The sequence below is a fragment of the Lutra lutra genome, chromosome 5, assembly GCF_902655055.1.
Source record: "Lutra lutra chromosome 5, mLutLut1.2, whole genome shotgun sequence".
Taxonomy (NCBI): domain Eukaryota; kingdom Metazoa; phylum Chordata; class Mammalia; order Carnivora; family Mustelidae; genus Lutra; species Lutra lutra.
In genome coordinates this window covers 74920767-74948508 of record NC_062282.1, presented here as the reverse complement: position 1 = coordinate 74948508, position 27742 = coordinate 74920767, and the positions used below count along the sequence as shown (strand labels likewise).

General features: G+C 48.5%; 2 protein-coding genes across 5 annotated transcripts in view; both read right to left on the bottom strand.

Annotated features, from left to right (window-relative positions):
- Positions 1 to 27742, bottom strand: part of SLC25A48 (solute carrier family 25 member 48) — a 197381-nt gene that overhangs the window by 46042 nt on the left and 123597 nt on the right. The window lies entirely within an intron of this gene.
- LOC125100664 (uncharacterized) lies at positions 62 to 8315 on the bottom strand. Of its 4 annotated transcripts, none has more exons than XM_047731017.1 (4): positions 8008 to 8315; positions 5379 to 5822; positions 4233 to 4563; positions 62 to 205 (listed from the first exon to the last, which is right to left on the bottom strand). In XM_047731017.1, exons 1-3 carry the CDS (start codon positions 8017 to 8019, stop codon positions 4282 to 4284), a joined length of 738 nt encoding a protein of 245 aa, XP_047586973.1. In that variant the 5' UTR covers positions 8020 to 8315; the 3' UTR covers positions 62 to 205; positions 4233 to 4281. The 4 variants fall into 4 exon arrangements, with proteins under 4 accessions (XP_047586973.1, XP_047586976.1, XP_047586974.1 ...); XM_047731020.1 differs by lacking the exon at positions 62 to 205 and adding an exon at positions 2884 to 3050; XM_047731018.1 differs by lacking the exon at positions 62 to 205 and adding an exon at positions 3356 to 3481.

Sequence of the window (27742 nt, the reverse complement as noted above, 5' to 3'; positions counted from 1 at the left end):
CATCCCAAAGCCCCTGCTGAACACCTACTGGGGACCAGCCTGCCAGCGATAGAAAGGGCTTGAGATGCTGACAGCAGGAGAGAAGTTTGTGTTGAAGATGTGTGGCCAAGCACTGCCATGTGGTAGGTCTCCCCAGCATGCGTTCTTCAAACATCAGATACAGGGTCCTGCAGGGGAGGCCAGGAAACCCCCTACTCTGGATGATCTGAAAAGAATACAGGCCAGGAGGGACAGAAGAATGTCTTGAGGACACACTCAGAACCCTCAGGAGGGAGGTGACCTCTGGGTGGATCCTAAAGAGACAACCTGGGCTTTGACCCATGAAGGTAGTAGAGAAAGGCAGGTGGGCAGAGGGAAGAGCCTGAGCAATGCCAGCCAGGGACGGCGAGACACCCTGAGGAGTGTCCTGAGGAGGCTGAAGGCTTGGGGTCTGATGGCAGAAGATTTTAGCCAGCAAACTGACTGTAGGTGGTCTCAGTCTTTGTGCTGCTCCCTGTGAGGGGACAGAGGACCCGTCTTGCAGCCATCTGCGTCTCACCGAGACAAACCTCCCTGGCCCAGGCTGAGGAGGGCTTGGGCTCCCTGCAAATTAGCTTTTGTTCTCAGCAAGGACCTGGTCATCTTGTCCCAAAAAAGCGGAGGCCTGTGCTGGTCAAGCCTCTCAGAAGGGCTATGGTCTCCCACCCCACACCTGCCTGGGCAGTTCACTGTCATGCCAGGACACACATACCTGAATGCCCTCTGCATGAGGGTGGTGGCCAGGGGACAGGCAGGCAGGAACTAGGACCATCAGTACCTTCCACGCCCAGGGAGAACACAGGTCTTCCCACTAGTTGTGCGTGGCCTTAAGGAGAGCCACAGGGTGTGATAAAACCCACAGCTCTGAACCCACCCAAATCCTACTGTTCTCTGCTCCAGGGTCCTGTGAATGTGGCAAAGAGCAAACTTCCCATTGTTGAGAGAGGAGAGATTTTAAAGAACTCCAAAGACATCTCAATTTTGTATAAAGCACAAAGGAAAAATTTAAAAGAACAAAATCCCAAACCATATGGATTAGATTAGAAAAGAGAGATTTGCTAAGTGCCAAAAGCTGTGCCCAGGGAGGCGGCTCAGGGGAGCCAGCCCTAAATGAGGTACAAGACCCCTTGGGGCCCAGGCAGAAGGGAAGCCACCCACTGCCCCACACCTGCAGCTCTCCTGTGACAACAGCCGGCTGCCTGTCCTCCTCAGGGTGACTGCCGGCCACAGCCCCACCTTCTCCCTCTAGCATGCCAGCCTCAGTGAACGAGCTCGCTCCTGCCGTGAGTCCCCAGAATTGGGCTCTGTATCTTGTATGACAGCATTTCGGCAGCCATGTCCAGGAGGACACTCACGTTCACCATTCATGCCCTTGTGAGGTCTCTCCACACTGAATGACAACTCATCGGCCTGATCAACAGAGTATGCCAAAGGTAACAAGCCGTGACTCTCGAGGCTAGGTGGGAATCAGCATTACAGCTCTGCCTTGGTCTCTGGGATCACTTGCTCTGGGGGAAGCCAGTCACCATGCTGGGAGGCCACGCCAGTGCCCTGCGGCGTGGCCCACAAGGGGAAGGAAGGAGGTCTTCTCCCAAATCACCGGCACCAATTTGCCAGCCGTGGGAGTGAGCAAGCAGAGCCTCCGGCCCCCGTCCAGCCTTCAGATGACCGCAGTCCTGGCCAACACACTGACCGCAACTTCACGAGACACCCCAAGCCAGAGCCACCCAACCAAGCTACTGCCAGGTCCCTGACCCTCATAACTGGGAGAAAATACACGTATGTCATTACTTTAAGCCACTAAGTTCTGAGATGACTTATTACAGAGAATTTGATATCTGATAGAAGTAATGTAAGCATCATGTTAATGTTATGACCTAAACATAACAGTCAAGGGCATGGGGTCTAGATGAGACACGTTCACAGCCAGGCTCTACTGTTTGCTGTGTTCTTCCCTCGGCCACTTAATCAACCTGCGTCTTGACATTCTCATTCATGAAATGGGAGCGCTAATCATACCTAAATGAAATCATTCTTCTTTAAAATTTTTTCAAAGATTTTTATTTGAGAGATTGAGAGAGAGAGAGAGAGAGAGCACGAGCAGGGGAGGGACTGAGGGAGAAGCAGACTCCCGCTGAGCAAGGAACCCGATGCAGAGCTGGATCCCAGGACCCTGGGATCACGACCTGAGCCAAAGGCAGCCTCTTGATTGACCGAGCCACCCAGATACCCCTAAATGAAATCATCCTTAACTCATCATCAATGCCCATGAGTGCTCAGCCCCATGGCTGGCACACAGCAAACACTGGAAGTTAGTTGGCGCTTATCCTTTTTATGGCCTCTGTGTCCTGACACGTGTTCATGCATGTGTCTGTGTTGGCACAGAACTCCCAGCCGATGCCACCTGGATCGACGAGCAGCAAGCCACCTGCTCTTCCACATAAGCCCATTCCTTCACCCGTGACCTCTCCTGCCCCAGATCCTTCCTGCGAAACCCTCGCTCCAGAAAACTCTCTGTCCTGAAACATGGGGGGTTCTCTTCAGCATGCGAGCCAGTCAGGCTCCTCCAGCTCCCTTGGGAGTGCTGGCAGGTGGCCCTGCTGAGGCTTGGGAGGCCACTCGCATGGGAAGAGGAAGCCACATGGCCGACCCAGCTTGGACTGCACAAGGAGAGAGTTCTAACACGCAGACAGACACTTCCCAACCCAGTTCGTTTCTCTGAGGGCAGCGAGAGCCCAGGGATGCCAGCTGACTGGATCCAGCCCTGTGGAGCATGAAAGGGGAAAGACCAGTCACCCCCTCCAAGAACAAAGCCAAGGAGCCTTCCAGCAAGGGCACCTAAATGTCTTCACCCTAATGTCAACCCAACCCAAAGGAAAGTCATACAAGTGCCTCAGAAATTTTTTTTTTTTAAGTGCATTTTAAAAAAGAAATTCTTGGATGTGACTGAAGTTCAACCGGCTGATTTCTAGCATGCGTCCTATCAACTTTGCCATCCTCGGGAAGACTGGGGAGCCGGTAAGGGTGTCCTCCTGGGTGGAGGAGGAACAGTAATCCAGCCATCAGGGGTGTACGGGTCAGAGGGGAGGGGAAGGGACATGAGACCAGTGCCGCGGGACAGAGTGGCTGTGAACGTGGGTACCAAGAGACTGTTTCGAACAGGAGCCAAGGTTCACAGTCCCAGGGGAGGGGGGGCACGTGCTGTCATCATAAGCACATGCTTCAGCCTCAGGGCCATCCGCCATGCTGTGGGGGTAAGCCTGGAGTTTGGGGTCAAAGCTGGGGCACCAGAAAATGTTATCCCCAGAGGTCAGGGAGGCCGGTCCTGACCTCCCCGGCTTGCTGCTCCAAAGCACAGTGAGCCAGGCAAGGGAAGGGGGCCTGTGGGGGAAGGCAAGGTGGGATGGCCTCCAGGGAGCATGACGGGTGGCAGCTGGCTCTTTCCTTGCTGTGTGAAGACTCACTGAGGAACGGTGTAAAAGGAGGGGTTTTAAGTACTCAGGCCCCGAGGACAGGCATGAGTATGAATCCCAGCTCCACTATTGGTGAGCTGTGTGAGCCCAGGCCTGCAGCCCACCTCTCTGAGCCTGTTTCTTTAACTGGAGGATAGAGTTGACCCAGTGTCTATCCCTAACCCACAGCAAATACTCTATACATGGAAGCTGCACGTCTTTCTCCAAACTATCACATTAGGGCATCAATTCCAACCCTCGTAATGTGGTGACTTAGCTTTGGTCAGTAGCGCTCCATTGTTCGGTGGACCCTGTAGTCTGCCCTGAGCCTGGAGCTCAGGCTAGAGGAGAGTCTAGTGGGGAGGTCTGAGTGCTGGGCTAGGCTGACATCCCTTTTGTGGAGCCGCTTTTGGGCTGCTGCACTCCATTTGTCATCAGGAAGTTTTTCTGGCTAGCAGACCCAAGGGAGCCCCCCCGGGGCTGAGGGGTCACTTCCTGAGGTTGTGGCTGCAAGGGGGCACAGATTGAGCCTCTCAATTCCTTGGAGAGAAGGCAGCTCCCAGGCCTGCTGAGTTGGACAGTGGTGTAGAGCTACACACTGGCAGGGCACGGGGTCCCCTTGTTTGCCCCCCCCCAAGTAGACTGAGGGGGATGGTAGGGCCTGCCTGCCTTTGGGCTCCTCCTGACCTCTCTGCGGGTCCTAGGCACTGAGGCAGGAGGTCCCAGGCCAGTTCGGGGAGCCTCACCCCCAGCCACCTTCACATCTTGCTGAGCAGGTACAGGGGCCCATTCTTCGGGGGCTCCTGCTCCCTCACACTGTGGCGGCACCAGGCCTGGGCAGCTCCCCTGCGGGCTCCCGGCTCCCTGACAGAGAAGGAGGAGACCCAGGACTGGTATGCAGCTTCTCCTCAGGGGTTCTGTAGTATGGCACGAATCCCGAGGCACAAAGGCCAGGGCCCCTGAAGGCAGCATCACTGGAGAGAGGGACAGTCAGGCTGCTGTCATGAGAGTGACCTGCCGAGACCAGCAGGATGGGACAGCAGGGTGGTGTAGAGGAGGACCTGGGGAGGACACCTGGGCTTGCCGAGACAACCTGTATGGGAAGGAGACAAGAGGGTGAGCAGGAGATTTTCCGCAGGTTCAGCTGGAAATCCAGGACTGGCCTCGGGCCTGCAACCGCACAGCAGTGGTAGGGTTAGAAGGCTGGCCTGTTCTGTAGACCGGGTGACACTAAGCAGGGTCATCCGCCCTTCTGGGCCTCCTTGCAAGAAGGAGTGCATCCAGGATTAGAACCCACTCATCCTGCCTGCTCTGTCTTTGCAGTCAAGGCATTGCACCCAGCTTTGTGGTGCTGCTAGTGGCTGGTAGTGACATGCCAGGGTGCAGGCTTGGGGTCAGATCCCAGGTTTGTTCTCGCTAGTAATATCTTTGGCCAGTCATTTAACTTCTCCGAGGCTCATTTTTCTCATCCGTAAAATGGGAATAACAATCAGGCCTCTCTCATAGGACTATTACTAGGACAAGTGAGATGATGCACAGGAAGCACCTGTCTGGGTGCCGAGCAGGTCATGAGAACTAAGATGTTCCTGTCCAGGAACACAGGCTAAGCCTGGTGTAATCAGCATATTACTGTATGTAAGTCTCACTGGGGCTCTAAGAGCAGCTGTACTATTATCTCTCTTCTGCAAGGAAACTGAAGCTCAAGGGGCTTAAAGACACTCCCCCCCACCCCCCGCCACAAGTGGCTGAGCTGGGATGAAGCAAGGTGGTCTGTGTCCAGTCTCTGTACACTTTGTTCTGGGAGCCCCAGCAGACCCCAGTAGTGGTGCTGGCCTGGCTTACTGGGTTAGATCCCAGGACAGAGGTCTGAAGGATGCCAGGGTCCCCTCCCCATACTCCCCCACTCACAGAGCACCCGCAGCTGACCGTCATCCTGCAAAAGCAGCCAGTCAGGACCTCCTTCCTGGTGTGCGGGTGTCGGGAGCCCCCATACAACCTATCAGGAAGGACCAGGCTGGGAAAACTCTCCTCCTTGGAGCGGTAGTAAGGGAGGAAGCCGCTGGGCGGTTCTGGGTCCTCAGGGAATGGCGCCTCTCTGATGTTCTGGTCGCTGCAAACCTCGGGCAGCGGGGCTGGCTCCTCCACAGTCAGGAGCTTCCCGTAGGTGCGGAAGAAAGGCAGGTACTCCGAGGCCACCAGGGAGCCACGGGGGAGATCTAGGCTGCTGAGATGCTCACTGCCTCTGGAAGTGCTGGCCTGGAGGTGCTGGGACAGGGGCTCTGGGCTGTCCTCCTCCGGGAGGCTCTGGGAGACCGAGACCCAGAGCTCAGACTCACAGCTCTTCTGGGATGACTGGGAAGAGAAAGGGGTTCCACCTGTTACGGCTGCCCAGTTTCCCTGCCCTTGAGCTTCCTCCCCATTCCTGCTGACACTGGAGGCCAGAGGGGTCTTTCTTTCCAAAGTATAAACCTGAGTGCAGCTCTCCTTTGTTAGAACCCAGCAGGGGTGGCCAGCCATGAGTAGGTTACCCAAGAGTCCTGAAGGATCTGGCCCCACCAGCATCTGCACTCTGCCTTGTATCCCTCTCCACTGATCGCTCCACTCTCTACACACCGGTCTCCTTACCCTTCCTCAGTCATGCCAAGCTTGGTCCAGCTTTAGGGCCCATGCCCAGATCTGCCTTTCACCTATCAGTTCAGAGGAACCTTCCCAACCCCTGCCTCCCCCGACCCCTGCTTTGAGTCCTGACCATTTCCCCCCTCACATCTCCCCACTGGAATGTTCTTGCTCTGTGGACTGCCTGTTCCGGTGTGGGGTGCTTTTGTCTGTCTGATGCTCCTGGCTCATTGCAGGCTGGGCTAATCTCCTAACTCTCATGCCATCTCAAATCCCCTTCGTTGTCCAGTCCAGCCACACAGAACTCTTCGTCCTTCTCACTTGCCTAGCAGCGTCCTGCCACAGGGCCTTTGCTAATGCTCCCGCTTAGAATCCCTTCCTTCTCCCTCCCTGGTTGACAACTTCAGCCCTTGGCTCCAGGCCATTTCCATACTTCCCTGATTTAGCTGCATCACTCTGTTGTTGACTCCCACCACCCTGAGGCCCCTCACTCAGAGCACCCACCCCTCTGCTACAAAACATACATCTGCATGGTTACTTATTAATATCTCTCATCTCACTCGTTACAAATTCCACTGAGGCAATATCCATCTGTCTTCTGTATCCTCAGGGCCTAGAACAGCCCCAGAATATGATATGGCAGATTCCAAATATTGGAATAAAGGAAAGGAAGGCAGGAGGGAGGGAGAGAGGGAAGGAGGAAGAAAGAGAATATTAAACTGGGTTTGGCCAGGAACAAAGTCCTTACCAGACTCCATGTCGTAGGAAGGAGAAGATATGTCTTGTGGGGAGGTTGGGGAGAGGAATGAGGAGTTACTTTCCAGCCCCAGATAGGACAGAGAAGCCCAGAGCACCTGTCAGTAACCTTTGTCCACCTTTGCCTATCAGGATCAGGCCCAGAGCCCATGGGTACATGGGAAGGTCTGGGGGTACCCTCTGGACTCTGGGTCCCACAGGAAGGAACTTATGGTCTGGCCCTCGTCTTCTTGATCCTTGCTGGGGCCTCTGGGCTTGAGTTTCCCTCTCCGACCTCATGTCATGTGGTCATGCTTGTCCTAACTTCTTATGTGCCTGGCCAGAGTAATCCCCCCTGGAAGTCCTAACCCTGGATAAGAGCCCAGGGCCCCACAGACTGAGAGCTCCTGAAGAGCAGAGATCAGGCCCCCTCCCCCCGAGTGCTGGTGCCCAGTTCAGCACCACCTGTGCTAAGTTTCTGCCCCTCCCCAGACACCCCATGGACCCTGTGCAATCCTCTCTCAGGCCAGACACAGGAGCCCTGTCCCAGCTTTGCTGGGCCTAGGAAATAAGATGGGCTAGAGACGGTGCCAGAGTTTGAGGCGAAGTACACCCTACTCCAAAGCCGTGACCTATGTAGTATTGTGGTCTGAACTCTGTCCCCCATAAGATATGTACCCGTGGACCCTGGGAATGCAGTCTGTTTTGGAAATAGTCTGTGCAGATGCAATCAAATTAAGATGAGGTCATACTAGATTAGGGTGGCCCTAAATACGACTGCTGTCCTTAGGAGGGAAATGTGGACCCAGACACAGGGGGAGCATCCTATGACGCTGGGGGTAGAGACTGAGATGATGCTGCCACAAGCCAAGAGCTCCCAGGGAGTGCCAGCTGCCAGAAACTGTGAGGGGCAGGGAGCACATTCTCCTTGAGCCCCCGAGAAGGAGCCTGCCTTCAGAACTGCGCGAGAAGACATCTGTGCTGTGTTAAACCATCCAGTTTGTGGTGACCCCAGGACACTCACACACACAGGTGGGTCACAGGGCTGGTTGAATGGGCAAAGGGATTCGACACAAGAATGAAGGTTGGCAGGGCTCTCCCCCGGCACTACCTCGTGAGCAGCTTCTGGAGAGGCCCATCTAGGACTGTGGTGTCCCTGTAGGGGCTGGGTCCCCCAAGGCCTTACCCTTTCTGCCATCCTGTGGCGCTGGCCCAGCGGCTCTCCCACACCTGAGTCGTCCCTGCCTGGGCCCTGGATCTGCTTCACCCATGGGTTCTGGATTGAAGGAGACTGGGTACGCCCCACCTACTCTCCAGAGGGGTTAGGCAAAGCGGCCTGTGCCCAATGCCACATATGCTATCCCTTGGGCCCCACCTCCGGCATCCATTCTGGACCCAGCAGTAACCCCAATTTGTGACATGATCAAGGCTAATCTTCAAACTCTGGTGAGAAAGACAAAGCTGCCCTTGGCAGGTCCCTTCCTCCTGGCCTGCTCTTCAGCCTGGCGAATCCCCCTCTGCCTGTCAGAGAAGATTCTACCATGAAGTCACAAGGCCTGGTGCCAGTCAAGAAAGCCAGATGGCTCTGTTACCACGGAGACTCCAGCTCAAGTGCCCAACACCTGTGATCCTCACCTGCTTCTAATTCCACTTAATCCAGATCTCTCCAGATACTTAGGGGAAACAAAGGACAGGCAGGCATCTTCGGGAATGAGATCAGCTCTCCACGATAGGGCCAGTGAGCTCTCTCAGGGATCTGTGCCGGGAGAATCAGAGAGGGCCCTGGAAGCTGAGGAGGGTTCCCAAGGATCCATGCTGTCACCGAGGGCTGTCCGGACTTCTCCTTCCCCAGGGGCCGTAGTCCCCTCAGGTCTCTGCTCTTGCCTCCTCTCCTCTATGGGTCTTCCCCAATCACTCGTGAGCACCAAGTGAGAGGGGCTCATGCTGAACGCCCACTTTCCCCCCGGAGCCACCACCCCCAACTTCTGTCCCCAGCTGATGCTGCTCTTCCGAGGGAAGAGACCAGCATTTGTTGTCAGCTACCACGCTGGGCGTTCTCCACATGCTGTCCTCACTACAGCCCTTCGAGTCAGGAATGGTACCACTCTGGGGCCATGTTTCATTCTGGGGAGCTGAAGTTCAGCACTGGGAGGCCTTCAGAGGTAATACTTAGCCCTAGGGCTGGAGACAGGAGAGCCCCGACACACTGCCCAGGGCCATGAGACCCGGCTATCTCCAGGACCTCAAGCTTCTCCAGTGCAGGATTCCAAGCACAGGGTGACCCAGCCAGGTTCCTCCCTCACCCCCATCCTGGGCCACGAAAGCCTTCTTTTCTTTTTTGATAGACATAACCCTTTAATCCACGTGGAATTTATTTTTTGTAAGTGGTAATAGGTAAGGCTCTAATTCTATTTTATATTTTCAGTTACCTATGTTGATGCAAAATCATTTATGAATGATGTATCTCTCCACTAACCTGATTTGAAATACCAAAGTAACTGCCTTCGAAATTCTTAACTATTATAAATTCTAGTCAGTTTCTCCAGTTTATTGTTCTGTCCCCCTCTTCGTCTCTCTTGCTGCCAATACCATATTGTCTTGAGCTTTTTAGTTTTATCATAATTATAATTCATGATACAGTCATATTTTTATTATTTTTAATTTATTTATTGGAGGGAGTGAGCGAGTGAGCAGGAGGAGGGGCAGAGGGTGAGGGAGAGAGAATCCTGAGCAGACTCCACACCAAGCATAGAGCCTGACATGGGGTCTAATCCCATGACCTTGAGACCACAGCCTGAGCAAAAGCCAAGAGTTGGATGCTTAGTACCTCAGGCTACGCAGGTGCCCCCATTATAGGGACATATTTTTAAAAATCGGCTTTTCTGAGGTCTAGTTTACATACATCATAACATGTATCATTTACAACCTAAAAATCTACACAACAACCCCAAAATTAATATACAGAATTGCCTCTCTTCAGGTAGTCCCCGACCCCGGCCTCCCAGCCCCAAGGAACCAAGTGACTTATCTGCATTTTGATGCCATAGATTAATTTTGTCTGTTCTAGAACGAACGGAATCTCACAATCTGTACTTTTGTGTGTGGCTTCTTTTACTCAATATTTCCTTTTTAAGACTCATCCATGCATTGGTGTTCTGTTTGTGCCTTTCTACTGAGGAGCAGGACATCACTGTATGGTATAACAAGATTGGTTTATCCACTCATCAGTGTACAGACAGTCCAGGTGCTTCCATCATCAATAAAGCTGCTATGAATAGTAATGTACAAGACTTTGTGTGGGCATAGTTTTTGTTTCTTTTAGGTTGATACCTAGGATTTGAATAGCTTGGTCATATGAGAAGTGTATAAAAAACTGCCAAACTGGGGCACCTGGGCGGCTCAGTTGGTTAAGTGACTGCCTTCAGCTCAGGTCATGATCCTGGAGTCCTGGGATTGAGTCCCACATTGGGCTCCCTGCTCAGCAGGGAGTCTGCTTCTCCCTCTGACCCTCTCCCCTCTCATGCTCTCTCTCTCTCTCTCAAGTAAATAAAATGTTTTTAAAAAAACTTAAAAGAAAAAAACCTGCCCAACTGATTCCAAAGGTTGCACCATTTTACATTCCCAGCAGCAATGTGGAAAAGATCAAGTTGCTTTCCATTCTTGCCATCACTTGAAAATGTTGCCATTCTAGTGGGAATCTACTGGTATATCATTATGGTTGTAATTCGCCTTGATGACTAATGACATTGAGCATCGTTCCCTGTGCATATTTTCAATTTACATACCTTTTTAAGTCTTTTAATCTTTTGCCCATCTTTATTGTTCTAATTAATGTACAACAAACTGCAGATATTCAAAGTATATAATTTGACCCGTTTCCACATACGGACACACTTGGGAAACCAAGTGTACATAATCAGAACAACAAATATTTCTATCAGTCCCCAAAACTTCCTCATGCCCTTTTGTAATCTGTCCCTCCCTTTCCAGGCAACCACTGACCTGTTCTCTGTCACAGCAGTATTCTATATTTTCTACAGTTTTACATAACTGGAATCATACGCTATATATTTTGTCTTCTTTTACACAGCATAATACTTGTGAGATTCCTCTATGTTTTTGCATGTACCAATAGTTTGCCCCTTTTTTATTACTGAGTGCTGTTTCATTCTATGGATATACGATGATCATTAGTCCACTATATGTAGTGGGTCATTTTTTTCTAGATGTTTTGATATTTTTCTTTATCTTTCATTTTCTGTCATTTATAATGTGTCGAGCCATGGTTTCCAATGACCTTATCCTTTTGGGGGTTTGGAGAGCCTCCAGAATCTGTCAACTTACGTCTTTCACCATACCTTGAAAGACTTTATTTCATCAAATATTTTTCTGCAGTTGATTTTTCCTCTCCTTCCGGTACTCCAGTGACACCTCTGAGGGGCAACCTAGCCCCTGTTTCTGCTTTTCCACCCTGAGGGGCATGGACTCACCTGGGGACTAGTCCACAGAATTATTTGGACGGGGCGGGGGGCTGGGTGTGGGAACCAAGTTGCAACAGCAGTGGGAGTTCTTGGTGACTCTTGTGAGCTGGGAGTTCTTTCTGCCCCTTCTTGTGCTCCTTTCTGAGGCTCTTGCGCCTTCCCCATGTTTGTGACCCTGAGCAACCATCTGTCCCTCTCCAAGCCACAGCTTCCCACCTAAAGTCACATGGCAGAGTGGACAGGGGATCCTTGGGCTCTCTCCTCCCTGCAGTGGCCCCAGGACCTCCCATGGTGGGGTCAGATCTCCATCTGCCTCCCCTTCCTGACTCCCCTGTGCCCAGTCCCCCAGGACTGCCTCCTTCCTGTTCCATGTCACCTCCAAGACACCTTCTCCACAGAATTAAAAAAGAAAAAAATTTAACTTAACAAATTTTTTAAAAAATGTAAATATCTTTCCCATGGGTCCCTGGAGCTCTTCTCATTTTTTCTGATTTTCTTTTCTCTCTGTTCTTCAGAGTATGTAATTTCCATTGATCTATCTTAAAGTTTATAGGTTTTTTTCCCCTCTCATCATCACCAAGCTGCTATTGAAATCAGTAAATTTTTAAATTTCCGATTTTGTATTTTTCAGTCAACATTTCCATCTGGCTCTTTTTTATAGGTCCTGTGTTTCTGTTGAAAACTTCTATTTTTTTATTCATTCCAAATGTGTTTTTCTTGACCTATGGAACATGGTTATAATAGCTTCTTTGAAGTCTTTGTTTGATAATTCCAACGCATGGGCCACCTTTGGGTTGGCATTCATTGTCCTTTCCCTGGAGAACTGGCCACGTTTTCCTGGTTCTTTATATCGTGGGTAATTTTGATTTATCCCAGACATTGTGAATGTTATGTTGTGTAGACTTTGGGTCTTGTATATAATCCTCCCAAGAAATCTATATTTTTGTTTTAGCAGGCAAACAACTGGGTTAATTAGGTTCAAGCTCCATGCTCTGTCTTGCCTTCCATATGTAGTGATCCAAACCTAAATTCAGTTCAGTCCTTGAGCGTGCACTATTTAGTGATTAAGCGAAAAAGATGTGTGCACATGGTTTAAACCTCAGCTTGGTTTTTTTTCTTAAGATTTTATTTATTTGTCAGAGCATAAGCGGGGGAATGGCAGGCAGAGGGGGAAGCAGACTCCCTCCTGAGCAGGGAGCCGATGTAGGACTCAGTCGCAGGACCCTGGGATCATGATCTGAGCCGAAGGCACACGCTTAACCAACTGAGCCACCCAGGCGCCCCATCAGTTTGGTTTTCAAAGCCTTGCTGTGCTGATTTGGGTCTGTCTCACTTAGCATACATAGCTCAGAGGTTAGGTTGAGATTGGTGAGTACTACATTACAGAATTAAGGCACCACTTTCCTGGTTCTCTCTCCTCCTGGATTCCTCCCACACTCTTTGTCCTCCCCGGCCCCCCATTCAGCTATGGCTGCCTTGCTGCTGTGCAAGTGCAACTTGCCCCTCTGGGCAAAGCTGAGAGACTGCAAGAGACCGAGATAGCCAGAGAGAAAGAAAATGGGCCTGGGAAAATTCCCCACTACGTGGATCACCTGTCTAAGTGTGGTGTCTCCACAATCTGCTCCTATTTAATTTTTAGAGTTCTCTTGTAATTGATTTTTGTGTTTGGCTGAAGGTTTTTAGTTCTAATCAGTGGGAGGAGTAAGACTAAGTGAGCTTATGCTACCATGTTAGCACTGACACCTCCTTTCCCCTATTTTTAGTAAGGTTTTTTGTCTTCTTACTGCTACACTGTATGAGCTCTTTATATCTACTTTATATCTTTATATCTACTGGATACAGCTCCTTTGTCAGACATATCTGTTGTGAATAGTTTCTACCAAGCTGTGCCTTGACTTTACATCATCTTAATAATGTTCTTCTAGGAAATTTTTTTCATTCTGAGGAAATCCAATTTGTTTTTCATTTGTGCTTTTGGTATCCTGAGAAACATGTGCCTACCATAGGACTGTGATTTCTTTCTGTGTTTTCTTCTAGATGTTCTATAGCTTTAGCTTTTATACTTAAGTTTCCTTTGATTCTTTTGGAGTTAACTGATGTGATTTCAGGTGGTAATTAAGATCTATCTTTCCATTTGGATATCTACTATGTCAGTTATGATTGGTTGAAAAAATCTTTCCCTGTTTCTTATTGAAATATCTTGGTACTGTTGTCAAAATTCAGTACTATATGGTAGCACCTGGGTGGCTCAGTCGGTTAAGCCTCCAGCTCTTGGTTTTGGCTCAGGTGATGATCTCAGGATTATGAGATCAAGCCCCACATGGGGCTCTGCACTGGGCATGGACCCTGTTTGAGATTCTCTCTCTCTCTCTCTCTGTCTCCATCTGTCCCTCCCCCACTCGATCTTACACTCTTTCTCAAATAAATAAAAATCTTTAAAAAAAAAAAGTCAGTACTATATACATGGGTCCATATATACCAGACTGTCTGCTCTGTCCTGTCAACTGATAAAACGATGGGGGTGAGGAGGGTTTGATTACGATGATCAGAGTTTCTCAATCTTGGCACTATTGACATTTTAAGCCAGATTACTTTTTGTTGTGGGAGCTGTCCTGTGCCCGTTATGATGTTAAATAACATCCCTTGCCTCTACCCATTAGATTCCAGTAGAAACCTCTCCTCCCAAGTTGTGGCCAACCAAAACTATCTTCAGACATTGCCAAATGTCCCTTGGGGTTTAACCACTCTCAGCTGAGAACTGCTGCTGCAAATTTACCATATGCCTTGAAATCAGCCAGGGTCGTTGGTCAGTTTTGCCCTTTTCTTTCTTTCTTTTTCTTTTAAGATTTTATTTGTTTTCTTGAGAGAGAGCAGGAGCAGGGGGAGGGGCAGGGGAAGAAGGACAAGCAGATTCCCACTGTGCAGGAAGCCTAATGAGGGGCTCTATCCTAGGACCCTAGGATCATGACCTGAGCCAAAGGTGGACGCCTAACTGACTGAACCACCCAAGTGCCCCAGTTTTGTCCTTTTTCAAAATACACTTTAACATTTAAAAAATAAAAATATTTTTAAAACCCTATTGTCCACATTTTCATAGAAATGTATGTTCAATCTATCTCTATATTTCAAGTTTTTTGCATGTTTCTTTTTTAGTAAGTAAAATCTACCCCTTTGAATGTACAGATCTATGAATTTTAACCAATGCATCCCATCAAGTAACCACAACCTTGGTCAAGGTAGAGAACACTTCAGTTATCTCCCCAAGTTCCTCCTTGCCCCAGTGGTGTGCTGGTAAACCAGCTCTCAAAACAAACCACACAACAAAGCCTTGACTATTTGCTAATTTCCCTGGTGTAAACCCTCCTGCCCTGGCCAGTTTCAAACTGCTGACATGGTAGCACTTAAATGTGCTGCTGGGAAGAGATGCCCAGACTGGGCTCATGAGCTGCGACAAGCTGCCTCTAGGGTAGCGTGCACTGTGCCCTCTGATTGAAAAGCCTTCCCGCCCCCACAACCACCAGTCTATACCTGAGGTTTTGCCTTTCTCCAAAACTCTCCTAAGTAGAATCATATGCAAGTTCTAGTTACTCATCCTCCTTGAACATGGACCTCTGCCTTCTTGACTCCCAAAGGCCATGGTGCTCTGCACAAGTGTCCCTTCCCTGCTGCGTTCTAAATCCTGCAGAAAGCTGGGGGCTTTTAGGGCTCACTTCCCTGTTCCCTTTCCCTCCAAGACCCCTGCCCTGAATGTACTACCCGTTTTCCACTGTCTTAAAATACTTTCCTATTTTATGTAGTCTTCTATTCCTTAAAATAGTTTCCTATTTTATGTAGTTTTCTAGTTGTTCACAGCAGGAGAACAAATCTAGTACGAGCTGTATTCACACGTCTCTATAACCAGTTTTTTTTTTTTTATTATTTATTTGTCAGAGAGAGAGGGAGAGAGAGCAAGCACAGGCAGACAGAATGGCAGGCAGAGGCAGAGGGAGAAGCAGGCTCCCTGCCAAGCAAGGAGCCCGATGTGGGACTTGATCCCAGGACGCTGGGATCATGACCTGAGCCGAAGGCAGCTGCTTAACCAACTGAGCCACCCAGGCGTCCCGATATAACCAGTTTTTAATAACAGTTTTTATTTCAGTAGTTACTCTACTCCAGGAACTGTACTAATCAGTTGTCATTGATTATGTCCTCTTAATAATCCTATCAGGGATGTACCATTATTACCCCCATGTGAAGATAAGGAAATGAGATTTAAAGAGGGTAATCAAAGGCCAGTAGTTGACGGCAGAGCTGGAATTCAAATTTAGGCAGCTTGGCTCTGAGGCTGAAGTATTTAATCACTTTGTCTTTGAAAATGATTTTAGGTGACACAGGTAAACAGCTTTTATTTTAACAGCAAATATATTTAATTTGCAATATATTAGAAAAAATAATATCATGACACCAAAGTCATGATTTTTCAGATATTTCTGCCTGGGACAAGAGTAGATTTTTTTTCCCCCAACAAAACGCCGAGTCTACTACTGACATATTGACTACAAGCTGTCATCAGACACGGCGATGTGAGAAGACCTACACTCCAGGCTGCATCCTAGACACTTCACCCCTTCTGGTCTGGTCCCTGCGTCCGCGTGCATCTAGAGATGGGGATGACGCTAACTCATTTTATGTCAGAGGAATCACACGTTGCAATGTGCTTTCTTCATGCCACAGTGTGTGCTGGACTTAGCCCTTGCCCTTAAATATAGTTCAAAGCCAGCCCCTCAGGCCCTTCTGTGGGGTTGACACTCCTCTTTACCTGCAAGAAGTTTCCAGTGACATTTAAAGAACCACATCTTCACGGCTGCTGTGCAAGACCAGGGCCCCAGCATTTCAAAAACCTTTGGTGGCTCCCTCTTGCCTAGGAAAACAAATCCGGACTGCACGGTCCAGCGCCCCAGATCTTTAACAATCCAGCTACCTCTCTACTATGCGAAGCAAGCTTCCCCTTGGGCACCCCAGATTTGCTAAGCCCCTAACAGCCCTGGTGCATCCCCCTTCTGTGCTCCCTTTCCCAGGGGAGCCCCGCTCTCTTCCTCCAAGACATGGTCCAGGTGGCCACAGATGCTCTCTTCACTTCTAGGCTGCCCTAACTCCGCACCCCAGCCTGGGGTTCTTAGACACTGAAAGCGACCTTCTTCCAGTTCTGGAGGATGGAAGTCTGAGATGAAGGCGCTGACAGGGCTGGTTTCTTCCGAGGCCTCTCTTGTTGGCCTGTACATAGATGACGGTCTTCTCCCTGGTCTGCACATGGTCTTCCCTGTGTGTGTGTGTGTGTGTGTGTGTGTGTTCAACTCTTCTGAGAAGCACACCAGTCGTATTAGGATAAGGCTCATCCTAATGACTTCATTTTACCTTAATTACCTCTTTAAGAAAACTGATTAATATTTAGAGGTATTTGGGTGAGGGCTTCAACACATGGATTTTAGAGGACACAATGTAGCCCATAAAGTCTTCTGAGGTTGACTTTAGATATTCCAGATCCTCTTCTCCATCCTCAGACCTATTCTTTTGCTTCCTCTCAGCCAAGGGTTGGAGGAGTTTTCACTTTGCTTTGCTTTATGTGTTTCTTTGGGACATGAGGTGCTCAGACCTCTTCTGCCTACATCCCTCAGGCTGGGGTACAGACAGAAAGGACACCATCTCCCGGGGACAGGAATCTGGCCTCCCGCTTCGCCAGCACTGAGGCTGCCCTGGTGTTACGCTGCTTCCCAGCAGGGAGTTTGCCTCGTGCCCTCTGGGTGTGTCCAGACATAGGCTTTTATATCTCAGCTCTGCTACTTAGCAGTATTACTTTAAGGAAGAAAACCCAGGTCTCCCAATTCCTCAGTTGTACACTGGGGACAATAACAGCCTAAGCTCCTTATGAGGATTAATTTAGAGAGTAAGGTTAAGAAGAAGTATCTGACATAGAGTAACCCACACCCAAATGACAGTGGTCGTTATTGTCACCTCTCCTGTGAGTCCCCAAAGCTCTTGCCCAAACCTTCCAATTTACAAGATCCAGACAGGGACATGAAGACCGACTTATCTGATGTGGTTGCCAATAATCTGGGGATGTGGGAGAGGAAACTAAAATTTCAAACATATATACATAGGTAAATACATTCTATTATATGTAAAAATACCTATGTCTCACACTATACCATGTACTTATTTTTTTCCTGTGGTTTGTGTTAAAATACTAATTATAAAAATCAGCTATTACAGAGACATTTTGTGACTTTAACAAAATTTTAGATAAAGTGTAATCACAATTACTTTTTTTTTTTTTTTTTAAGATTTTTATTTATTTATTTGACAGAGAGAGATCACAAGTAGACGGAGAGGCAGGCAGAGAGAGAGAGAGAGAGGGAAGCAGGCTCCCCGCTGAGCAGAGAGCCCGATGCGGGACTCGATCCCAGGACCCTGAGATCATGACCCGAGCCGAAGGCAGCGGCTTAACCCACTGAGCCACCCAGGCGCCCCAATCACAATTACTTTTAAATGAGAAAAAAAATATCACACACCCTAGAGTTCCCTCAAAACTCTCACATGTAACTTTAATCTGGGAAGATAGGCACTTTCCTAGTTATTCCACAAGGGGGAAGACTGATTCCATTTCTTCTGAAAGGTACCCACTGGGTCATCATTAAAGATCATTTAAAACTGGTATTTCTGGGTGTATGTGTGTGTGTGTGTGTGTGAGAGAGAGAGAAAGTATTTCAAAGAAATGAAATTTCCCTATGCAAGGAAGATACCATTCTTTTTTAAGCTGACAACTTACAGATGGCCATTGGTTTGAAAACACATTTCAAAATCACTTACACAATCTCCCTACAGTCAATCACGGAGGATTCTAACAAATGCTACATCCAGAACATAAGAACATTGTGGTTATTCCACTAGAAAGTCAAGCAAATTATTTAAATTCACAGGGATGGGGAAAAAAATCATCTTTTTTCAACATCAAACAGAAAACATTCTCTCTTTGAAAATGTAAATCCCTTAAATGTATTCAAGAATTTTAATAATCATCCCGGAAGACTATCCTATTACTCTTTAAAGCCCTTAAAGAATTTTTCTTAAAATAGTCACACACTACTCAGGGTGGGGGGAGAGGCTTTTAAGTGACAATGGAAGTGGAAGGCCCCATGAGTTCCCATGTACCTTTTTCCAGAAAGGAAGAACAGCCTTCAGAGAATCACTAGGCAAACATGGTGGTGGTGGTGGGGGGGATCTAAGAGTAAGGCACAGGATCTATTTCCCATCTGTTTTACATCTGGGGTTAGAAATAGGACTTGGAGCTCTGAACTTCAGGGAGAGCCTCAAAGACAGTTAAAAACAGAGAGCTGAGGAGATCGTGGATCCCCATCTGTAGTTTTGGTACAGGTGGGGGTGAGGGCATTCCAAGCTAGGGTGGTTTGATGCCCAATCTTTTTGTGAGCTAATAACCAAACATGAGCTTCATTTCAAGGAACTGGAACTCCATCTGTGAAGAGAAAAATGGAGGCATCAAGAAGATACCAGCTATTTGACTCACAGAAATTTTCTCTAAGGAAATAACTGAAAATATTTACAGAGATGTGGCTTTAAGATATTTATCACAGTGTTGTTTCTAACAAGGAAAAGTAAATAAACAAAAAAAATATTTTAAGGGAAAACCTAAATATCCAACAATGGGGGATTGGTCAGATAAATGATACTGTATCCACACAAGTAAATATTATGAAACAATTAAGAATTACAACATAGAAATATATTTGTTGCCATGGAAAAAGAATCTTAATATACTAAGTAAAAGACAGCTGGTTATGAAACAGTCTCTACAGGATATATATGTATTGTGGTAGATTTGCAGATGTTCTCAGTTCTCTCTTATTTATTTTTGCCCTATTAAAAATACTATATAAAATACACTATAGATGCTATAAAAAGTTACATAAAAAAGACAGAACCCCAAATTCCTATCAAAATCCCAGCAAGATAATTTGCAGATACATGTTAAGAATATCCTAAAATGCATATGGAAAGACAAAAGAGCTAGAATAGTTAGAATAATTTTTGAAAAAGAATAAAATGGAAAGATTCATTCTACCTGATTTCAAGACTTAGTAGGTACCTACAGTCATCAAGATTGTGTGGTATCACAGGAGATGAATCCAGATACCCAGAAAAAGACTCACACAAATGTGCCGGACTTTTTACAAAAGTTTAAAAGCAGGGATGCTTGGGTGGCTCAGTCTGACTCTTGATTTCAGCTCAGGTCATGATCTCGGAGCTGTGGGTCAAGCCCTGCATCTGGCTCCTGCAGGATGTAGAGCCTGTTTAGGATTCTCTGTCTCTCCCTCTCCCTCTGCCCTTTGCCCCCAGTTCCCTGGGGGCAAACTTATAAAAAAAAAAAAAAAAGATCCTCAACCTAAGTCTCACATCTTTTATGAAAATTGACTTAGAATGGATCACAAATGTAAACATAAAATGTAAAACTATCAAGCTTTTAGAAAAAAAATAAAGGAGAAAATCTTCAGGTCCAGGAAAGATTTCTCAGATACAAGATTTAAAGCAAAATCCATAAAAGGAAAAACCGGCAAACTGGGCTTCATTAAAAATAAAGACTTTTGCTCTGAAAAACACCCTGTGAGGGGATGAAACACATACAGGACCACGTAAATAACTTGTAAAACCAAAGAGTAAATAAACCCAGAGAGTCCAACCAGAACACAGACAAAAGACAAAAGCCATTTCAAAAAATGGTATCTACTGATGACCAATAAGCCCATGAAAAGATGTAGGTTATGAGCCATTACAGAAATGTAACTTCAATGACAATGAGATATCGCTATGCATCTGTCAGAAGAGCTAAAATAAAACACAGTGACAACACTAAATGCTGGGGAAGATACAAGGAAACTGGATCACCTATAACAGTGTGAGTGAGACTGTAACACAGGACATTCCTTCCTGAAAACAGTTTTCTGAAAAACTAAACATGCAACAACCACAGAAGCCAGCAATGGCACTCCTGGGCATGTATCCCAAAGAAACGAAGACTTCCGTCCCCACCAAAGTCTACACATGAACGGAAACAGCAGTTCCATTCACAGCAGCCCCAAACAACATGGATATCCCTCAGTTGGTGAAAGGTCAGGCTGTGGTACATCTACACCTCAGAACAGTCCTCAGCAGAAAAAAGGGAAGAACCACGGACACACCCAGCAATCTGGATGACATTCCAGGGAATTACGCTCAAAGGTTACATTTTATAATTGCATTCTGTAATTCTGTGTTTCCTTCTCTAGAAAATTTTCAAAATGACAAAATTACAGAAATGGAGAACAGATTAGTGGTTGCAAATGGTTAAGGAGGGGTAGAGGCAAGAGGGACTGGGTATGACTATAAAGGGGAAACATGGGGGATCCTTTATGGTGACGGAAATGTCTGTATTTTGACTACCAACGTCAATATCCTGGTTGTGATCTCGCACCATAGTTTTGTAAGATGTCACCACTGGAAGAAGCTGAGTAAAGGATATGCAGGGTCTCTCTGTGTTATTTCTTACACCTCTGTGAATCTACAGTGATCCCCAAATTAAAAGTTTCATTAGAATAAAAAGGACAGAGATGAGACGCTCCCCAAAGAACCGGCAGGCATGGGCCTGGGTGCTGAGCTACTTGGGGCTGCACCGAAGGCCTTGTATTCAACATGGAGCCCAAATCACTCAGCACCCAAGTGACACCCGGATGGCAAGAATGAGGGTCATGGCAGGGGGTCCCCCAACAGAGGGGCTAGGATGGTAGGGCCTCTCTCCAGTCAGCCCTGGGCCACTGGGCAGGGCCAGACTCCAGCAGCAAACCTCAGTGCAATGCACATGTGGATCAACCCAGCCCAAAGGCAGGATGAAACAGTGACACTGTCTCTTCCCAGGTGAGATCTGGAGTCGGTATCCATCAGCAAGCAGAAAATGAGTAGGGATGGCTTGTTCAGGGCTGTCCCTCCCAGAGCTAATGATCTGTTTAGCTCAGTGCCCATAACAATGTTAGAGCAGCTTTCTCCAATTAAATAACCACAGGCAAGGGATTTTGTTTTGCCTTTTTTTTTTTCTTTTTTCTCTTTGGCAAACCCTAGTACTGTGCCTAGTAACAAAAGGTAAACATAACATGATTTATTACTTTACGAAGTCCAAGAAATGCCATGTTAATTGCTTCTAATGAGGACATAGCTATCAGATGTATACAAGCCATCAGGCTGAGGGTACTGAGAGATTGGAGGGAGCGTTGGTCTAGAAGAGCTACTGTCTGCATGAGAGTCCCAGCCACGCACCACTCCCTGCAGCATGCAAACACAAGCATTGATGAGGGGAAACAGTAATGACTTACAGAGACAAAGGAAGAATCCAGTCCAAGTGGATGTTCTGTCTTGAGGCAGGCCAACAATCCCAGTGGGCTGGCTCTCTCTTTGCTCTAAATAGCACCAATGCTGAACCTCAATAGAACTGTTGCCATCAGTCTTCTTTCTCTTCCTACAACTCACTCAACTGCCTGCCTCTGGGCCCCAGCACTTGCTGTTTGCCCTGCCTGAGGGCTCTACCCCAAGATCTGGGAAGATCTGGGTCTCAATACACGTGCCTCTTCCTGGGAAGAGCCCTCCCTCCCTGACAACTTCCTGCAAATTGGCTTCCTGCCCCCACTTCCACCCACAGTCCCTAGCATATCTCCCCACTTTCGTCCATCATAGCATTCACCTTCAGGAAGTGTCTTGTTTATTAGTTGGTTTATTAGCCCCACTAAAGTAGGAGCCCCACAAAGATTAAGGAGCTCATCTGTCTTCTTCCCACTACCTGACACAGAAAGTTTGGAAAAATATCCATTGAAAGAATCTGTAAAACTACCACCTTTCCTGTGACAGCTTTAATTCTGGGTTAATTCTGCTCAGAAAAGGTTGTAGTCACAATAAAGCCCTTTTTAAGGGGTGTTGCTGCCCAGAGGAGACTCAAAAGAGCAAAGAGCCTCTCCCTTTGTAGAAATTCCTTTGGTAGGAATTTCTGTGGTAAGTCTGACAAGTTGAGTCGGCAGGCTGAGGCCGGGTTCTTACACTTCTAAGTCTGTTCCATTTGCCGTCCATCTCTGCCCACCACTCTGGGCTTGGTCATTGTCTCCTCTCTGGTCATCTCCTCTGCCCTGTGCTATCTATGGGACAACACCAGCATTTTCTAACAACAGAAGACTGCTGTCAGTCAGTCACATGCTCACAAGTCAGAAGACCCCAGATGAAAGCTCAGTTCTGCCAATAAATCTCCCCGTGACCTTTGGGAAGGCCTGGTCCCATTCCTGGAATCTCTGGAAAGGACCCATGACCTCTCAGCTTCCATTTTAGCCAGGAACGTGCCATTCTGCCCAGGATTCTTGTGGGGTTGGGGGAGGCCTCCTCTATCCCCTGGAGAGAAAGATCCATTGTGGTAAATGCTAGGGACCGAATATTTACATCCCCCAACTCCTGTGCTGAAACCTAATCCCCAAGGTGATGGTCCTAGGAAGTGGAGCCTTTGGGAGGTGAATGGAACCCTCAAGAATGGGATTAGTGTCCTCCTACGAGGAGCCGATGGTATAAAGGCCCCCCCACCTGGAGACAGGCTTCCTCTGACCCTGGAGAGCTATTAGAGTTCTGACAGCTACTTCAGCATCCTAGGCCTCAGTTTCCCCATCTGTAACTGAGGACAGCAACAGCAAGAGCACTTGATGGGATGGAATAAAGCCATGATGCAAGACTACAGTGCCTGGCATGGAGTAAGCACTCAATAAACAGCAGCCCTGAGTAAGATGGTGAGGAGGATGATGATGGAGAAGTTGAAGAGAGAGACAAATTCACACTGAAGAAAAGCAGTGACAGGAATGATCTCTGGTTGTACTGTTGAGAGACAAAAGTATGTGTGCAAGGAGTCTGGGCCCGAGTCTCCTTCAGAAATGAAGGCATTTATTCACACATGAAGCAAAGATAAGAGTTCCCATTCTGGAACAGTCATGTGCCTGCCCCAAGGAAGCATTTTCCTGCTGGAAACTTCTGGAGTTAATAACACCGAGAGATTGCACAAATGACCCCCATGCTCGTTTCCCAGCTAACGTGACGTGATGGCCATTCAGGGGGATGGTCAGTAAATTCCAGAAGGCACAACTGAGTGAGCAATTAAAAACGGTACCTATAAAGACTGTGGTAATGGGAGGCAAGACTTAGGAAATAAGGGGAAAAACAGAATACAGGATTGTGTTGCAATTACAGCTGCTTAGAAACATGTCTGCGTACAGGCAGGATAAAGAAACAAAGATGAACAACAGTTGATTCGCCTGAGTGACAGGACTGGGAGTGATTAAAGCAACATTTGTGCTCTGGTGGTTACACTGTGGTCTCTGTCATTTTTTAAGTAAAAGGAGCAAGTGAGGAATTGCATGGGAATGTATTACGTGGGGGTCCCTGGCTCTGATGCCCCCCTTTCATTCATTCTCCCTCCCTGATACTCAGTCTCTCCCTCTTGCTACCATTCAAAATGGCTCTAGCCAATAGGGCCTGTTGAAGAGGGATTTTCGCAGATTTACAGTAGCTCAAAGAATAATAAGTTGATTAGCCAATGAGAAAAAAACATTGTTGGGCTTTGTTATCAAGGTTTGCAGCACAATGGGCAGTTCAAAGAGTTTAAGGGTAAGGGGAGGAGGACATGAAAACATGTATTTGCCAGGAGCCTTGTGAAGGAGGGAAAGCCTCGAGCCCTCAGGTGGAGCCCCAGGGGCCCAGCTAGGACACCTAGCCAGGCAGGACCTCTCTGAAGAGGAGCACAAGTCCTCTAGTGATCAAAGCAGTCACTTGGGGACCTGTGCTCTGGTCCCCGGAGGCAGCCAGGTGGGGGGAGAGACACCTGTAAATAATCACTCCTGTTGGAAACAATAGCAATGACCCCCATCATTATCCCTATGGTCAGTGGGTCTTAGAGGACAATGTCCTGGAATGCCAGCCCTGTTCTCCCTTCTTCCAATCTGGGGCCCAGCCAGGCTGTCCCTCAGCTCAGCTGGGATAGAGTAAGGATTTCCCCTCCTTCGGCCTCGCCCAGGCAAAGTCCATAAAGAGTAAAGCTGCATCTCTCCAGGTGAGGCAGCTGAGTCTTCAAAGAAAGAAGTAACTTGCTCCAGGTCAAAGCCACTCATCCCTGTAAGTGACGGGGTATGATTCAAATCTGCATCCTATTCCTGCCTGTTTCCCATAATGAAAAAACATGGAGGGGCAGCCAAGTGCCTGGAAAGAGGAAGGAAAGAGAAACTGCAGGCAAAATTCCCTCTGCACTCACACACCCACACCAGGTTCCTCAGACAGCAGGTTGACACAGTCAAACTGCCTGGAACGTACCCGCTGTGGCCAGCAGCTTGAGAAGCTTGGGGACAGGAAGCACGGAACGTTGGGTGGCTGGACCAGCAGACAGAACCAGATGGCCTGACCCAGTGCTCTTTCCATGGAGGGCAAACACAAAGGAGCAATGTTAGGGACACAGCAGACAGACGAGAACAATGAAATCCGGATCCCTGACTGTTCAACCTGCAGTTTGCACACAGACTCAGAAGATACTTGACTATAAACTTCGGCTCCGCCCCAGGACTTCTGCAATCATTGACAGCAAAGGCAAAACCACAAGGCACCATTTCCCAGAAGCGCGGGGTCCAGAGCCCTGTGGACTGAAACCTGCCCCGGGTGCTTTGGAGCCAGCTTGAAGAAGGCCCACATACCTGGGCTGAATGCCCTCTCCTCTGCTCTCTGCTGGTTTCCAGCAACACGCTGTCACCACAGCACGTCTAATAATAATGGAAGAACGATGCCAGGGTAGTACAACCGCATCTTCCCTGGGCTGCGTCCAGAGGAATGTTCCCAGGGCTTTGGCGTCATCCCGGTCAGTGAGCGAGGCTGTCAGCGGCCTGCGGTGGACGCGCCATTCTTCTTGGTGTCCTTCTCTCCCTTTCCCTGACCCACTTCCTATTAGAAGCCTCTTCCTCCTGCAGGAACTGATTTTCTCCCTCTCGCCTCCTACACTTGGTTCTGGAGAGCAGAAATTTGCTCAGACCATCCAGCTGGGGGCTTGCAACCCGCTTCAGCTGTAGAATCCTTCCCACGAGCAACTTTGGGTGGCCCCCAACGTGCAATCCCATGGAAGTGGAACAATGCTGGTGAAAATGGGGGTGGTAGTGCAGAGCCGGCTAACCAGGCTCCCTCTGCACCTGGCCCCTCAGAACACCCCTCTGTGAGCAGCATCTTCACGTGCATATGCCCAAGAATGCGAGGATAATGCTGCAGGTCAGGGTCAGAGGGAGGGCCTGAACCCAGGCTTTTTGACACCAGCCAGAGGCTTCCAACCACATCCATCCCCCAAAATAATCTTCTTTCCCTATACCATCCTGCTTCACTTCCCATGTCGGTTGGTGAGAGCCCAGCAGCTTTTAGGCTTGGGATGTTTTTCTCCTTTTCCACCCGGCATCTCCATGCAGTGGATTGTGGGAGACAATCCGGAGAGCAGGATCTGCCAGGATTGTGCAGGGGCTGTGCTGAACAGAGGCTTCTGGAACCGTCCTGGGTCATCAAACCATTCTGAGGAACCTGCTGTCATTTCATACCAGCAACAGCAAATACTGGACTCACAAGGACCACTGATTCCCTTGAAAAGCCACCATACTCTTCCATCGACGTTCTCAGCCATGCAAGTCTCCCAGGTCATGCAATTGAGGGGTCGTGCAGTTCAGGAGAAGCATACAGAAGTGAGTGTCCAGGGCCTGAGTCTGCTGCCAGCTTTGGTTGTCTCTGGACATGTCACCCTCTCTGGGATCTAAGCACCCATCTCTCGAGGTGATCATAATGCCCACCTCCCTTGCCTCACTGGGGTACACACTGGTGTGTGCAAGGCCCCGCAGAGTGTGACACATGAATAGAAGGCAGTCATCCTGTGTGCAGCTCCGCTCGGGAGTCACATAGCACTGAGCTGGAGTGTGATCACGGCCAGCTGTGGGGACTAGGGCAAGTGCCCTCATCTCAGTGGGACTGGTGTGTAGCAGGAGACCAGAGGGCCATGTTGAGGCCAGTGGGGAGCTGTGTAACCTCTGTGTGAGTCCTGTCAGTCATGAGTCGCTCAGCACACGGCCTGGCCTTCATCACCCAAACAGCATCTCCATCTCACAAAGGCCAGGCCCAGCCAGCACTTCCAGACCAACAGAGAATTTCAGGCTTGCTTTAAAAGACTGCCTGCCATGTACTGGCAACAGAATGGTGAACAAGGGATGTAGAGCCTTTCCCTGGGCCCAGGCAGCTGCCCACCTCAGCCTGCTGGGACCAAAGAAAGGGGTCCATCTGTATGGCCCCAGGGATGAGTCTGGGTCATGTGACACAACTCTAGGTCAGGGAGGGTCCCAGGGGGAAGTGCCCCCAACCCATATAAAGGAGCTCAGCTGCTAAAATGAGAGCCCACAGAGCCTCTTCTCAGGTCTGCTCAGTGAGAGAGCTGATGCCCTCAGCCTTTGGCCAGGCCCAAGGTGGAAGCCACAGTACTCTCTTCTTCCTCCCCAGTACTACCTCCCCACCCCTCCCACATCCCCTGCCACATTCCTGAGCAGGTCTAAGCATTGCCCTCACAGAAGCTTCTTCATGTTCTCAGATCCCTCTTCATGTAGCAGCCTGAGCACCTTCCCTTCCAACGCTGCTGCTCCTTTGAAGGGGCATCCCCAGGGGGAATGTGGGGCGCATTCTCTCCTGTCCCCCCACTGACTCTCCCCACCCTTTCCCTAGGGGCTCCACAGGGAGGGATGGAAGCCAGGTTTCCATTCTTACGGCCTTTCCTGCATGCCTGCTCCACACCCCCTGCCCCCCCCCCCCCGCCCACCCCCTAGGACACTGGGACACGCCTATACTCGCTGCCTCTGGTACACAGTGGGCTCATTTACCTGTCTTTTAAGTCAATTTGACTGAATTTGACAAAGAAACAACAGGACCTAAGAAAATCCCAAAGGGTGTAATAAATCCTAGATCTGCAAATGAAAACATAGGCTCTTATTTATTTTGTTTACTTTTCTATTTTCAAAGTTAGCTATCTTTAATTTTTTTTGTTAGCTGTTTCTTAAAGGAAACGTCATATTTTGACGGAATTGTAGATTCGCATGTGGTTTGAAGGAATACAGAGAGATGCTGTGTGCCCTTCACCCAGCTTCTTCCCTCAACAGTAACACTCTGTGAGACAATAGCCAGGATGCTAACCTTGATGTAATCCACAGAGCACAGTCAGACATTCCTCATTGTACTTGTACCCAGGCAGTTTGGTCACATGTGAGGATCTGTGTATCCACCACCACAGTCAATATACAGAAACGTCCCAAAGCCACAGGATCCCTCTTGACGCCCTTTTATAAC

Coding starts and splice junctions, on each gene's coding strand:
- LOC125100664 (XM_047731017.1), bottom strand. Junction 4,564..5,378: donor CGGTCAGCTGCGGGTGCTCT/GTGAGTGGGGGA, acceptor CTTCCCATACAG/GTTGTCTCGGCAAGCCCAGG.